This window comes from Dendrobates tinctorius, unplaced genomic scaffold (genome assembly GCF_039654945.1).
Source record: "Dendrobates tinctorius isolate UK_male_01 unplaced genomic scaffold, ASM3965494v1 ptg000231l, whole genome shotgun sequence".
In the NCBI taxonomy this organism is placed as follows: Eukaryota; Metazoa; Chordata; class Amphibia; order Anura; family Dendrobatidae; genus Dendrobates; species Dendrobates tinctorius.
In genome coordinates this window covers 3,846,780-3,862,622 of record NW_027361898.1, presented here as the reverse complement: position 1 = coordinate 3,862,622, position 15,843 = coordinate 3,846,780, and the positions used below count along the sequence as shown (strand labels likewise).

Below are 15,843 nucleotides of genomic sequence, written 5' to 3'. Positions count from 1 at the left end.
GACTCGTCCCAGGTGGCAGAGGTTACTGTGATGCCAGCATGGTAGAAGGAGTACAGGATTGGCAGTAGGCCGAAGCCTGACCTATGGACAGCTTTCTTTTACAATTGGCGTAGGCATAGTGAATGATAGTGGGAAAGAGGCAGGAGACAGACTCCCCAGGTCTGAGCATATGTGAAGGCCTGTTGCTGAGGAGGGTGCCTAGCAAGAAAAAAGGTAGCCTACCCAGTCCTAGCACACCGGTGGTCCCTGGCTGTGCAGGGAGGAGCTGAAGAAAACAGGCTGATCTGCATGGGAGCAGCTGCAGATGAAACACTGACTGTAGCAGGGTGCTGTGGAAGGAAGCACCGTCGCTGAAGGCTGGCATCCTGCCGACTGACAGAACAGAGCTTGGAGGAAGGAGGCGGGGCGGGCAGGCTGCGCTGAGATCACAGCGATGAGCCGTCGATAAAAGGAAATGGAGAAGGAGCGTGCCCGAGTCTCGCTGATCATTAGTTGGGCTGGCCAGGGGACGGCTGAAAATGATATGCGCGCTATAATTCGAACGTTTGAAAGAAACAAGCAGCTGAGGTTGCCATTACATGAGGGAGGGCGGGCTAGTACAAGCGCGGATGGGGTGGGAATATTTGAAAATGGTGCTGCTCAGTGTATCGGCAGACTCTCCGATGCACCCCCGCCACCTGTGAAGGAAGAGTGACAGGACCAGATTCCTTCGTATTCTTGAGGATGACATCTAGGGCTTCAGGGTATTGATAAGGCTCACCCTTCCTGCACCATGATGATGCATAAGACTGTCGACCACTGAAAAGGGGGAACAGATAGGGACCAGCATCTTCCTTCCTGACCGCTCCAAGTAGGGGACTGGGGTGGAGAATAAGGCAAGGACCGGCCACCACGAAGCACCTTGAGTACTGTGATGTGACGGGCTAGGGTCCTGCGTGGCGAGATGAGAGTGGACAGTGTGGATGATGCCGCGCTGTTCTCTTGGGCGCCCGTAGGTGGGAAGGAAGGCAGTGTGAAATTTACACCCTGCTGCTCTTGAATAACATGAAAGAGAAAGGGAAAAAGATTAATGGGAAAAAAACAAGACCTGTAGGAAAAAGATGGATCAGATCCAGGTCTACATCTTACAGACACTAAGCTTAAACTGACAAGCTTTGCGCCTGTCGGTGGGTGTACACTGTTGAGATGGAACTATTTCTTTATTGCTTCATTGGGGGACACAGGTAACCATGGGTGTATGCTGCTGTCGCTAGGAGACTGACACTAGGCAAAAAAAAGGAAAATGGCTCCTACTCAGCAGTATACACCCATCGACAGGCACAAAGCACCTCAGTTTAAGCTTAGTGTCTATAGGAGGAGGACCTGGAACTGATCCCAGATCTGCATTTTCCCTTGCAGGTTCCATGTTTGTGTTTATTAATCTTTTTCCCTTTGTTTTTCAGGTTCATCTTTCTTAGGGGTAACAGGGTGTAATTTCTCACAGTTTTCCCATACGTATGCGACAGAGCAATGTGGTGTCACCTACATTGCCCACTCTCGGACAGGCAGGACTTTATCCCGTCACCCTTACGGGTGTTTCAGGGTGATTCCCGGTGGCCAGTCTTTGCTTTTTCCCCACCTCACCCCTCTCCTCAGAGAGGGCAAAGAGAAAGACGGTGGTCACCATCGGTGGTCTCCCCCCTTTTTGTAAGGGGTTGATGCCGTCTTCTGCACCGTCTGGAGACGGTGCGGGAAGGAGGATCCCTGATTCCAGTGACTGTCTCCCACCCGAGGGTTCCTGATGTGATCATCTGCGAAGAGGAACCGTGGGACCCACCTTGTAGGTAATGTATGTTTCCTTCCCCCGCAGCGGCACAGGCAGGACCCGTCCCTTAAGGGGACAGGGCGGCTTTAAGCACTATTTTTTTTCAGTCATTTTCCCCATGTCCAGTCCCAGGCGTCCCACTTTCATCCCTGGCCGCGCCCCCTCTCTGGTTTTCCTGGCCATTCTCTACCAAGTGCTTGAATTTCACGCTCTTTCTGGGCCAATAGGAGGCCTCGCTGACCAGGCCACGCCCCCCCATTTGCGCGCGTCTTTTCGGCACTTTTTTCATCCTCCTATCGGAGCCCCCTATCCTGGCCGGGAAACGTCCCCTGGCGATTCTCCAATCAGAGGGGCGCTTTCTGTTTCTGCTGACCAGCAGATCCTCCAGGCTGCCCACGCCCCTGGGCGCATCAGCCAATCGGATACAGTTTTTTGTTTTCACCAGCTGGCACCTTAGCCACGCCCACCGCTTTGCAGTGTGCTTGCTCTGTCAGCGTTGCTGATGCCATGTTGAATCTTGTGCCTCAGCAGATCGCGCGCCCTGTCTGAGACTCTACCTTTTCCTGCCTTCTTACCTGCGGACACCTACAAGGGGGACACAGCTAACCTAACAGTCATCTGTTGCCCATCGCTGGCATCGGGTAGGCTCTGCCCTCTCGCTTTCTTAGCCTCTGTCCCACTATATAGCCCTTTTTAGCAGTATCACCAAGGCTCGACTTATGCCCAACTCAGCAGGGACTTCTCATCCTTCCTCTAAGCCCACTGTGATTCATTACGCCTGCTGTAAAAGGAAGTGGTCTTCAGGCCAGCCTTCCACCATGTCTGCCCCTAACGCCCGGGATGAGAGCACACCCCTCCCTCTGGAGTGGGCTGCTGCCATGTCACAGTCAGTCTCTGACATGACTAAAGTATCGCAGTCCCTGGACCAGGTTCTGGAACGTCTTCCACATCTATCTGCTGCCACCAGGGCTCCGAACGCCTCACGGTGATTCGCACGCACCAGACCACAACCTTCACAGGGACAGATCGGGTTCAAAGCCTAAGAAGCGGACTCTTTCTAACTCCTCATCCAGTTCCCCGGGTCCCTCTGCATCTTCCAGAATGCCCTCCTCTCCCCATGTTCCCTCCTCGGAGGCGGCATTTGGGTCCGATGTGAATTCCCAGACGTCTGAGTCTGATTCGGACCTGGCTTCAAAAATGCAGTACATGGTCGATAGCCTTATTTTGGCTATTACCAAAACTCTTAAACTAAAAGAGGACTAGGTTCCCTCTCTGGAGCACTCCGTTTCCTTCCCCCGACCTTTCCCAATCACAGAGAATTTGAAGCGATTATGGCTAAACATTGGGAACATCCTGAAAAGTGCTTTCCGGAAAGGAAGCAGCTTGACATCCTTTACCCCTTTACCCCAGTTCTTGTTGGTAATTGGGCAGAGTCCCCTAAGGTGGACCCGCCTGTTTCTCGCCTGTCTTCCAAGACAGTTCTGTGTCTACTGGATGGTACGTCTCTTAAGGACGCTACGGACAGGCAGATCGAGTCTTTGGCTAAATCAGCCTTTGAAGCGGCTGGCGCCTCCCTTTGCTCCAGATTTGCTTCCCCCTAGGTGGCAAAGGCCATCTCTGGCTAGGCAAAAATGTTTTGCCAGAGCATCCTAGCGGCAGCTCCTCCGGATGAGATGGCAGATTTGGCAGACCAGATTGCCCACACCGGAAAATATCTTCTGTGTGCCTCTTTGGATGTGGCCGGTTGTTCCGCCAGGGCAAACAACATCATTGCTATACGCTGCATCCTCTGGTTGAAGGTGTGGAATGCAGATCCACCTTCAAAAAAGTCTCTCACTAACCTGGCCTTTCAGGGTTCTAGGCTTTTCAGGTCCAAACTGGATCAGATAATTTTGGACGCTACCACGGGTAAAAGTACCTCTCTTCCTCAGTCCAGGCCTAAAACTCCTCTCAATAGGAAAGAGCCCCTGCCTTTTCGTTCCTTTCAACCCTTCTCTTCTTCAGGGACCTCCTCCCAGCAGGACCGCTCTTCCGTCCCAGGGGAAAGGAAGAAATCATCCTTCAAACCTGCACCTCGCTGGAGGCCAAAGGGTCGCTCCTCCAAGCCCTTTCGATCCCGCTCTCACAGGTTCTCTTCTAAATGACCAGCCACTCCCTCGCGGGAATATTTAGAGGGTGGGAGGCCAGCTTCTTCTCTTCAGGGACGCATGGTTGTCGGTGATCAACGACGCCTGGGTCAGAGAGATAGTTACGTCCGGTTACAAAATTACAAAATCGACTAATCTTCCCTCCCAGGAAGACATTTCTTTCTGTATTGCCCGCCAAGACTCCCGTCTCAGGCCCCAGGGGTTCTTCAGGCCGTCTCTTCCCTTATACGCACAGGAGTAATCGTACCTGTTCCTTGAAACGAACAGTTTTCAGGGTTCTACTCCAATCTTTTCGTAGTCCCGAAGAAAGATGGATCGCTCCGTCCCGTTCTGGACCTCAAACAGTTGAATCGCCATTTTCGGATCCGCTATTTCAGGATGGAGTCCCTACACTTGGTGATCGCCTCCATGGATCCGGGAGAATTTCTTTGTTCTGTAGACATTCAGGATGCTTGTCTTCACATTCCTGTTTGTGTTCAGCATCAGAGATTCCTTCGGTTCGCGATCCAGGAGGATCATTATCGGTTCACAGCCCTTCCTTTCTGCCTGGCCTCTGCCCCCAGAGTGTTCACGAAGGTCATGGTAGCAGTCATGGCTATCCTTCACTCCAAGGGGATTCTCATAAATCCTTGTCGGTCTTCTGATCAAGGGGCCGTCCCGCCGAGACTGCGACCAGAGTCTTCAGATCACTCTGGACATTCTGGTCCGTCTCGGCTAGATAGCCAACAAAGAGAAGTCCTCCCTGACCCCAGCTCAATACCTGGTGTTTCTGAGTATGAGGTTCGACACGTTTCTTTCTTCCAAAGAAGTTTTCATCTCTTTGCCAGGAAATCCGCTCTCTAAAGTGACCAGCTCCTCTCCCCTTGAGGTCTTGCATGAGCGTTCTGGGGAAGATGATTGCCTCCATGGAAGCAGTGTCTTTTGCCCAGTTCCACACCCGTCCTCTGCAGCTGGCCCTCTTGTCTGCTTGGGACAAGAGAACCATCTCCCTGGACTGACCTGTGCTTCTGCCTCTGAAGGTGTGGCAATCTCTGACCTGGTGAACACTATCCGCCTCAGTCCTGCGTCATCACCACCGACGCCAGTCCTGCGTGAGAGGTCCTTCCTCCCTCTCCGGTGGCAGGTCATCAACACCGACGCCAGTCTCCTCGGTTGGGGAGCGGTCTTCCTTCATCACACAGCGCAGGGTCGCTGGAACGCTCAGGAAGCTGCTCTCCATCAATCTTCTGGAGATCAGGGCGATCTTTCTCGCCCTTCTCCATTGGCGGTCCATCCTCGCATGCAAGCCAGTCCGCATTCATTCGGGACAATACCAGGGCCGTGTCTTACATAAACCGCCAAAGTGGGACTCGCAGCAAGCAGGTTATGACAGAGGTGACAAGGATCCTGCGATGGGCGGAAAGTCCCTGTCATATCTGCCGTTCACATTCCGGAAGTGGAAAATTGGGCAGCCGATTTTCTGAGTTGCCATGGTCTCGTATCGGGCGACCGGTCTCTCAGTCACTCCGTCTTCAACCAGATTTGCCAGCGATGGGGCACCATGGACATTGATCTGATGGCTTCTTGCATGAACCACAAGGTTTCTCAGTTCGTAGCCAGGTCCTGGTATCCTCTAGCCATCGGTTGCGATGCTCTGGTAATCCCTTGGTCTCATTTCCATCTGCTTCATCTGTTTCCACCTCTCTCCTTGATTCCGAGAGTCGTGTAAAAGATAGAGGCAGAAGGAATCTCCATAATCCTGATAGCTCCGGATTGGCCAAGACGGGACTGGTACGCGGAGCTGGTGAAGGTGAACCATCCAGATCTTCTCTCACAAGGCCCCCCTCTTCCACCAGAGTCCTCAGTCTCTGAGTTTAACGGCATGGCGGTTGAGGCCGCAGTCTTGAGGGAGGCTGGTTTTTCTCACCAGATCATTCAGACCATGATTAGGGCGAGAAAACCAGCATCCTCGCGCATCAACCACAGATATTGGAAGGCCTTCTTCCGGTGGTGTGAGGAGAATGATTTGTTCCCCATGTCCTTTTCCCTTCCATCGATCCTTGGTTTTCTTCAAGTGGGTCATGACTCGGGTCTATTGCTCGGTACTCTTAAGGGACAGGTTTCCGCTGTCAATTCTCTTCCAGAGAGATCTGGCTTCCCGCTCCCAGGTAAAGACCTTTCTTTAAGGTGTCGCCCACCTGGCACCCCCTTATCGTCCTCGATGGGATCTTAACCTTGTTCTTGGCGCCCTCCAGCACGCTCCCTTTGAGCCCATTCAAGATATTTTGTTTTCTCTACTGTCATGGAAAGTTGCCTTCTTAGTTGCCATTACATCCATCAGGAGGGTTTCAGAGTTAGCGACATTATCCTGTCGTTCTCCGTTCCTGATTTTACATCAGGACAAGGTGGCCCTCAGACCTGTTCCTTCTTCTTGCCTAAGGTGGTCTCTTCATTTCACATCAATGAAGACATTGTCCTTCCTTCTCTATGTCCCTCTCCTGTCCAACCCCTGAAGAAGGCCCTCCACAAGTTGGATTTGGTCAGAGCTATTTGAGTCTACCTTTTAAGGACTGCTTCCTTTCGTGAATTCAATTCCCGATTTGTCATTTCTGAAGGTCTTCGTAAGGGGCTCTCAGCTTCTAAGTCCACTATTGCCCGTTGGATTTGTTCGGCAATTTTGGAGGCATACTGCGTTCAGGACAAACAGCTCACTCCTTCCGGGCCGTGGGGCCTCCTGGGCTGTTCATCATCAGGCTTCGGCCTTACAGATCTGCAAGGTCACAACCTGGTCGTCTTTGCACACTTTTGCGAGGATTTACAAGGTTCATACCTATGCCTCGTCTGATGCAGGCCTATGTAGGAAGGTGCTGCAGGTGGCATTACGCACCAACTGACCTAAGTAAATTTTCTTTGTTTCTGTTCCCACCCTTGAGACTGCTTTGGGGAGTCTCATGGTTACCTGTGTCCCCTAATGAAGCAATTTTTGATACTCACCATAAAATCTCTTTCTTGGAGCCTTCATTGGGGGACACCGCACCCTCCCTGTTTGTACAGTTTTTGGGCCTACGTGCCTTTGTTGTTGGGTTGGTACTTATGTTGAGTTTTTGGTTCTCCTACTGCTTAACACTAACTGAGGTGCTTTGTGACTGTTAGTGGGTATATACTGCAGGGGAGGAGCGATTTTTCTTTTTTTTGCCTAGTGTCAGCCTTCTAGCGACAGCAGCATACACCCATGGTTACCTGTGCCCCCCAATGAAGGCTCCAAGAAAGAGATTTTACGGTGAGTACCAAAAATCCCTATTTTCCTTTTTTGCCTGGTGTCGGCCTCCTAGTGACTGCAGCATACACCCATGGTTACCTGTGTACCCCAATGAAGCAATAAAGGAAAAAATCTAAATCCTTTGTTCTAGTGACTGGTGTAATTGGGGAACTCTGACATACTTATTTAATCTCTTAATGACCTATGATGTGCACTGTCCGTCATAGGTCACCTCTCCACCCGCTGCTGTTAACTAGGTAAATGCTGCTGTCAGTCTCTCATAGCGGCATTTAACTCGCACAAACCGGATGCGCATCTTAGCCCTGCCCATGTCACATGACCGTGGGTCGCCAATGGGTTGGCATGACAACCCAGGGTCTGCAGGAGACCCCTGTGGTTGTCATAGCTGGATAGCTATAAGCGCCATTCAGTGGTCGGCGCTCATATCAAGTGAGCATTTCTGCTAAACGGAGCAGGACTAAAGCCCTGCTATGTGTAGCACAAACAATGAGTTGAACATAGCTTCTAGTCTCCTATGGAAAATAAAAAAATAAAAATTTACAAAAATATTACATTTCAAATCACTCCTTTACTTCATTAAAATAAAACAAAAAAATACACATATTTGGTATTGTTGCGTTAAACGCCTGATCTATCAAGATATAAAAAGTATTCATCCGATCGGTAAACTGCGTACGTAATGAGAAAATAATTAAACCGCCAGAATTAAGTTTTTTTTGGTCGCTGCAACATCGCAATAAAACACAATAACGGGCCATCAAAACATCTATTTATCTATGCCAAAATGGTATGAATAAACACCAGCTCGGTGTGCAAAAAATAAGCCCTCAACCAGCCCAAGGTTTCAGAAAATGGCGTGGTTTTTTTTTTTTTTTTAACCAAACTGGATTTTTTTTTGTCACCACTTAAATAAAAAAGAACCTATACACGTTTGGTATCTACTAACTCGTAATAACCTAGAGAATCATAATGGCTGGTCATTTTTAGCATTGGGTGAACATCGTTAAAAAAAATAAAAAAAATTGTGGAATTGCACTTTTACTGCACTTTGAGTTTTTTTCCCCCCATTCTCCAGTACACGATATGGTGAATGCTATGGTGGTGTTCAAAAGTACAACTCGTCCCGCAAAAAAGAAGCCCTCACATGGCCATATTGACAGAAAAATAAAAAAAGTTATGACTCTGGAAAGAAAGGGAGCAAAAAATGCAAACGCAAAAACGAAAATACCCCTGGCCCTTAATGGGTTAAGGGGGTACAATAACAAATTATATTGTGGTACGGTGTTGGTCAGAATAATCGATGTAAATACTTTTATGCGCAACGATGACAAAAGTATTCTCAGAGTGAAATATTTTTTTTCTGGTTAGCCAAGGTATGTTTGCAAGCTTTCAGAGCACAGAGGCTCCTTCAGGCAGGATTACAAATGAATTAATTTGTAATCCTGCCTGAAGAAGGGGCATCTGTGCTCTGAAAGCTTACAAACATATTTTTTTCTGATTAGTCAAAAAAGGTATTACTCAGAGAATACTTTTGTCATCATTGAGCATAACAGTATTTACACCTTTTAATGTGGGAAATATTTTGTTTTTTTTGGGGTTCTTGCATCTATTCTATCCTTTTTCTCTCATTTTAGACATTGTGAAGGGCTTGTATAATGACGTGCTGCCCGGTCTGGAAGAGAAGCTGTCCACCGCAGAAGATATTGATATAGAGGTAAGCAGCGGTGCCCGACCGGCCTTGGCAGAGTGTCCATGTCCACTCCTGTAAACCTCATACTGTTTTCTTTTTCTTGCACTTTCTCCACAGCCCGAGACGAAAGACGAGTTCTCAATCAGCGAAATATTTCGGGAATATGAAGACTGTGGGGAAAAATTTGAAGCATGATCTCACATTTAATATTTAACCCCCTTAATATGCAGGAAACGTGGAATGATTTAGGCTAGGGCCTCATGTGACATGACACCTAATGACTGAAACAGTCGCACGACAGTAAGTTACACGCGTGCTGAAATGCAGTCATGAACAAAACTAATCCTTCTGCTCCTGGCGGATTAGTCAAGAGGCTGGGGTTTAGTGATCTGTTGTCCAGCACCAAAGGGGAGAGGCTCCTTCTGCAGCTCGGTGGGGAATATGGCCGAGCGCCTGTTCTTTTTCACACAGAAGATTTTTTTAATACCGTATATATTTCCCAGGTTTTTTTTAATCTGTGAATTTAAATGTTTTTTTTGAAGAATTTTCAGTGCAGGTTTAGAAGTGATTGGAGGCAACTGATTGCAGGATCACTCACAAATTGACTAAAATTTATGCTAGAAAGTAAAACAATTTATATAATTGATGGTGCGGTTTTCTAATTTGTACACAAATCATCCCTAAGTGATGTGCCAAATTTGGCCCTAAGGCCATGTTCACTATTTTACATCAGTATTTGTAAGCCAAAACCAGGCGTGGAAAAGTATAATAGAAACCAGTCACCATTTCTGCATTTTTTTTTACCCACTCATGGTTTAGGCCACGCTGCACACATTCAGCATTGGTCAGTATTTGTAAGCCAAAAGGGTTATTCTCTTTATACTGCAGGGACCATTGCATTCCTGATGAACAGTTCTGACCAGCACCACAATCTGTGAGGTTTTCCATGCTGCAAGCAGTGGTGACCAAGTCTGCAGTAGCCGAAGAGCCCAGAGCAAACTGAAGCTGGGAGGCCATGCTTACAATGTCTATGGAAAATAGCCTGCAAGTGCCACACTCCTTGCTTAGATTAACTCTTTAACTACTTTTCTCCAGCGATCGCTCATGCTACATTGGCGTTGGCCAGGGGTGGGGAACCTTTTTTCTGCCAAGGGCCATTTGTTATTTTATAATAGCATTCAGGGGCCATATAAAAATTATTAATAATGATGAGCGAGTATACTCATTGCTTGCGTTTTCCCGAGCATGCTCGGGTGTCCTCCGAGTATTTTGGCGTGCTCGGAGATTTAGTTTATGTCGACGCATTTGCATGATTTGCGGCTGCTGGACAGCCTGAATACATGTGGGGATTCCATAACAAACAGGCATTCCTCACATGTATTCAGGCTGTCTAGCAGTCGCAAATCATGCAGCTGAGACGACGAAAACTAAATCTCCGAGCACGCCAAAATACTCGGAGGACATCTGTCTCCCCAGTGGAGGCTCCGCTCATTACCCCCCCTGGCCCCCATTCTGCCCCCCGTTGCCACTCATTCACCATCTGGCTCACCTGTGCCGTGGTTTGGTCCGTTCCCTGCTGCTGCATGTGTGTGTGTGTGTGTGTATGCTTCTCTCTGGCACCGCCGGCGCGGGTATCAGTTCTTCCTGTTTGTGTGTGAGAGAGCGCGCAATCCTCGGTCACGTGGTACCGCTCAGCCACGCCTATGAGAGTGGAGTGGCGTCTATATTCATGATCTTAATGAGTGGTACCATGTGTGACCTCGCACTCACACAGGAAGAACAGATATCGGCGCAGGACCATTAGAGCTGCAGCGCAGGCACTGCTGCAGGAGGTGAGTATAGGGGGCAAATGGCAAATATGGCCCTGCTGAGCACTGATGTGCTGCGCTTTTCCCAATACTGCGTGCACCTCTTGAAGGGCCCATGGCCAAAAAATGGGGAAAGTGGCTGCGGGGGCCGCACAAGATGATATGGCGGGCCGTATACGGCCCGTGGGCCAGACGTTCCCCACCCCTGGCGTAGGCAATGTCAACATTAATGAGATCATAAGTCTTTGTCAAAAGCACCCTACATTGAACAAAACAAGGATTTTTGTGTGTACTCACCGTAAAATCCTTTTCTCTGAGCCAGTCATTGGGGTACACAGGACCATGGGTGTTATACTGCTGCCACTAGGAGTCTGACACTAAGTTAATACAAAATGTTAGCTCCTCCTCTGCAGAATACACCCTCATGCTGGCTCTGAGAGAACCAGTTCGGTGCAAAAGTAGGAAAAATATTAACAACATAGAAGAGTACAACATGACAACTTAAAGAACAGGCATAAGCCATTAGGCTAACAGGGTGGATGCTGTGTCCCCAGTGAGTGGCTCGGAGAAAAGGATTTTACAGTGAGTACACACAAAAATGCCTGCTTCCCCTCATTGGCGGACACAGGACCATGGGACATCCCAAAGTAGTCCCTAGGTGGGAAAACAGCACAAAGGATTAGGCTTCACTTAACAACTGCCTAGATGTGCACCACTGCGGCCTGCAGAATTCTTCTGCCCAGACCTGCAGTCGCGGAGCCTGGGGGGGGGTGAATATTATAGTGCTTGACAGAGCGGTGAACTCTGAGCCTTAGGAAATGCAGACTGGCAGGAGGTGCATGCAGTGAAGAAGACTGTAATAGCCTTGTTAGATGCTTCAAGCTGGGATATTGTACCCTTCTATATGTCCCCTTTAAAAATTAGGGATTCCTGCAGTAAAAGGGTTACAGCAGGGAGGAGGAGGGTAGTATAGATCAGCGCTCCCTTACCAGGGGAAGAGTCTTGAGGAGATCATTTGCATATTCCCAGTGCCTTCTGGGATAAGTGAAGAGTCTCCGCGAGCTCAACGATCACTGGGTTTTGGCCGTTGCAGCTGAAAAGAGGAAATCGGAAAACCAGGGGAAGAGTCTTGAGGAGATCATTTGCATATTCCCAGTGCCTTCTGGGATAAGTGAAGAGTCTCCGCGAGCTCAACGATCACTGGGTTTTGGCCGTTGCAGCTGAAAAGAGGAAATCGGAAAACCAGGGGAAGAGTCTTGAGGAGATCATTTGCATATTCCCAGTGCCTTCTGGGATAAGTGAAGAGTCTCCGCGAGCTCAACGATCACTGGGTTTTGGCCGTTGCAGCTGAAAAGAGGAAATCGGAAAACCAGGGGAAGAGTCTTGAGGAGATCATTTGCATATTCCCAGTGCCTTCTGGGATAAGTGAAGAGTCTCCGCGAGCTCAACGATCACTGGGTTTTGGCCGTTGCAGCTGAAATTTGGCTCATCTTTCATCGTTTTTAAGAAATCTCAAGATGGAAGAGGCCAGGAGCCATTTGGTGAGCTGCATTTCTTGCTACATGTTCACAGATTTACCGGTGGAAAAGCCAAACTTCACATGCCACAAATGCAAGCTTGTGTCCCTGTTGGAGGAAAAGTTGCAAAATCTCGAAGAGAGGTTAGCTACGTTGAAGATCATTAAGGAAGGTGAAGAGTTCTTGGACAGAGCAGAATTATCTCTTCATGTTACAGAAAGAGAAGAAATTCGAAGTGCACCTGAAGAAATAGAGGAATGGAGACATGTGACCCAGAGAAGCAGGAGGATCAGGAGGCAGTCAGCACCCATACTGCTCAGGAACCAGTACCAGGCTCTCACGCAGGAAAACGATGAAGAAATACATCAGGATAAGACTTTGCCAACAAACAGCAACCTTGCACGCCCTCAGAGTCCTCCTGGATGGAGAAAGAAAAATGTTGTGAAGAAGAAACGGAGAGTGGTGGTCATGGGGGATTCCCTGCTGAGAGGAACAGAGGCCGCTATCTGCAGACCGGATATAACTACAAGAGAAATGTGCTGTCTTCCAGGTGCAAAAATTAAAGATGTGTCTGACAGGATATCAGGACTCTTCAGACCTACAGATGACTACCCATTCCTGCTACTACATGTGGGGACAAATGACACCGCAAGAAATGACCTGGAAATCATCTGCAGAGACTTTGAAGACTTAGGCAAGAAAGTGAAAGAACTGGGAGCGCAGGTGGTCTTCTCTTCCATCCTCCCAGTGGATGGCCATGGAACAAGGAGGTGGAATAAGATTCTGCAGGTGAACAACTGGCTACGTCGATGGTGCCATCAGCAACGATTTGGATTTCTGGATCACGGAGTGAACTACTTATACGATGGACTACTTGCTAGAGATGGGGTGCACCTTACGAAGACTGGAAAGCATGTATTTGGAAGTCGCCTTGCTACACTTGTAAGGAGAGCTTTAAACTAGAACAACATGGGAAGGGAAGCAAAAGACCAGAAAAAGCCATACACCTGACAAATGCTATTGAGAACTCTGCTATTAGAAGTGGAAAGGAAGAACAAAGACGAAAGAATCTAATTAATAAAAATATTGGAGAAAGAGAAACCAATCACAAACTAAAATGCTTCTATACTAATGCACAAAGCATGGGCAACAAACAAGGAGAATTGGAACTACTAACACAGGAACAGAAATATGATGTAATTGGAATCACTGAGACTTGGTGGGACAATACACATGATTGGAATACAAGACTAGAAGGATACAACTTATTTGCAAGAAACAGACTTGATAAACGAGGAGGGGGTGTCGCATTGTATGTTCGAAACGCGTATATCTGCACAGAGATTGAAGCTTCAGAGACTGGGAGTTCTGTGGAAACTGTTTGGGTAAGAATACAAGGACAGAACAATGGAAAGGACACCATTGTAGGCATTTACTACAGGCCGCCTGTGCAAGCCGAAGATATAGATGAACTCTTTATGCATCAGATGGCCAAGTTCTCCAAAAAATATGACATAGTTGTCATGGGAGATTTCAACTATCCAGACATTTGTTGGGAATCTCTCTCAGGCAAAACTAACAGGTCAAGGAAATTCTTATCCTCTCTTGCTGACAACTTTATCTTCCAAAAGGTAAGGGAGAAAACAAGGGGAACTGCTACCTTGGATCTAATCCTTATAAACAGGGAGGAAATGGTTGAGGAGGTAAAAGTGGCTGGGACCCTAGGAGGTAGCGACCATGCTATTTTAGAATTTTGGATTACTAGAGGTGGAAGACCTGTGAAGACTCAGACGTCAAGGTTAGATTTCAGAAAGGCAGATTTTAAGGGATTCAGAAAGAGAATTGGAGGGATCCAATGGCTGGATATCCTTAAAGACAAAAATGTCCAGGAAGGATGGGAAATCTTGAAAAATGAAATTCTCAAAGCACAGTTGTTAACAATTCCGAAAAGAGGGAAGAATAGGAAGCATTTAAGGAAACCAGGATGGATGAACACAGAACTTAAGCACATGCTAAAAAGGAAGAAAAAAATGTTTATAAAATGGAAAGAGGGAGGCATATCTAAAGAAGAATATAATGCTGTCTGCAGAACCTGCAGGGCACAAATCAGATTAGCTAAAGCTGAAAATGAACTGAGGCTTGCAAGAGATGTCAAAAGCAATAATAAAGGATTTTGGGGATATGTCAAAAGTAAAAGAAAAGTCAAAGATGCTATAGGATTTTTACAGGATGAAAATGATGAAATGGTAAGACAGGATGTTGAGAAGGCTGAACTTTTAAATTCCTATTTTGCATCTGTTTTCTCTCAGAAAGGAAATGCAACATCAACTGTTATTCACTGTCCTATTAAGGGAATAGAAGAATCCAGGATATCTATAAACAGAAAGATAGTGAGGAAACACTTAGCTAACCTAAATGAATTCAAGTCTCCAGGTCCAGATGAATTACACCCCAGAGTACTGAAGGAGATAGCAGAAGAAATTTTTGAACCCCTCTCCATAATCTTTGAAAATTCTTGGAGAACAGGAGAAGTGCCAGAAGACTGGAGAAGAGCAAATGTTGTTCCTATCTTCAAAAAGGGGAAGAAGGTGGACCCAGGCAACTATAGGCCGGTGAGTCTGACTTCTATATCAGGAAAGATCTTTGAACAAATTATTAAACAACATGTATGTCAATACCTGGATAAGAATGAAGTGATTAAACAGAGTCAGCATGGGTTTCTAACTAATAAGTCATGTCAGACTAACTTAATTTCCTTCTATGACGGTATCACTGATTGGGTGGATCAAGGAAATGCTGTAGATATAGTATATCTTGACTTCAGCAAAGCATTTGACAAAGTCTCTCATACAATCCTTATTGAAAAAATGACTAAGTATGGAATGGACAAGGCAACTGTTAGGTGGATTCATAACTGGCTTAGTGATCGGACCCAAAGAGTGGTCGTAAATGGCTGCACATCCAGTTGGAAGAATGTCTCAAGTGGGGTACCACAGGGCTCTGTCCTGGGCCCTGTATTGTTCAACATCTTTATCAATGATTTAGATGAAGGAATTGAGGGTAAACTGATTAAATTTGCTGATGACACAAAGCTAGGAGGGATAGCTAATACTAGAGAAGAGAGAGAGAGGATTCAAAAAGATTTAAATAAACTGGAGAAGTGGGCAGCAACTAACAGAATGGTTTTTAACAGGGAGAAATGCAAAGTACTACATCTGGGCAATAAAAATGAAAAAAGCATATATAGAATGGGAGGAATAGGGCTAAGTGACAGCACATGTGAAAAAGACTTGGGTATACTAATAGATCACAGACTGAATATGAGTCAACAGTGTGATGCAGCAGCAAAAAAGGCAAATGCAATTCTAGGATGTATTTACAGAAGCATACAGTCTAGATCACGTGAAGTCATTATTTCCCTCTACTCCTCTTTGGTCAGACCTCATCTGGAATATTGTGTCCAGTTTTGGGCACCACATTTTAAAAAAGACATCAACAAACTGGAGCAAGTTCAGAAAAGAGCGACCAGAATGGTGACCGGTCTGCAAACCCTGTCTTATGAGGAAAGGTTGCAGGATTTGGGAATGTTTAGTTTGCAAAAGAGAAGACTGAGAGGAG

At 47.1% G+C, this 15,843-nt stretch overlaps 1 protein-coding gene across 2 annotated transcripts in view; it reads left to right on the top strand.

The window, feature by feature from the left end:
* Window positions 1-9,682, top strand: part of TTF1 (transcription termination factor 1) — a 138,548-nt gene extending 128,866 nt beyond the window's left edge. For both annotated transcript variants that reach the window (XM_073555973.1, XM_073555974.1), the window contains exons 13-14: window positions 8,845-8,924; window positions 9,018-9,682. In XM_073555973.1, the coding sequence (XP_073412074.1) occupies window positions 8,845-8,924; window positions 9,018-9,095 (158 nt within the window). In that variant the 3' untranslated portion in view covers window positions 9,096-9,682. The remainder of the gene's footprint in view (window positions 1-8,844; window positions 8,925-9,017) is intronic.
* The last annotated feature ends 6,161 nt before the right edge of the window (window positions 9,683-15,843 follow it).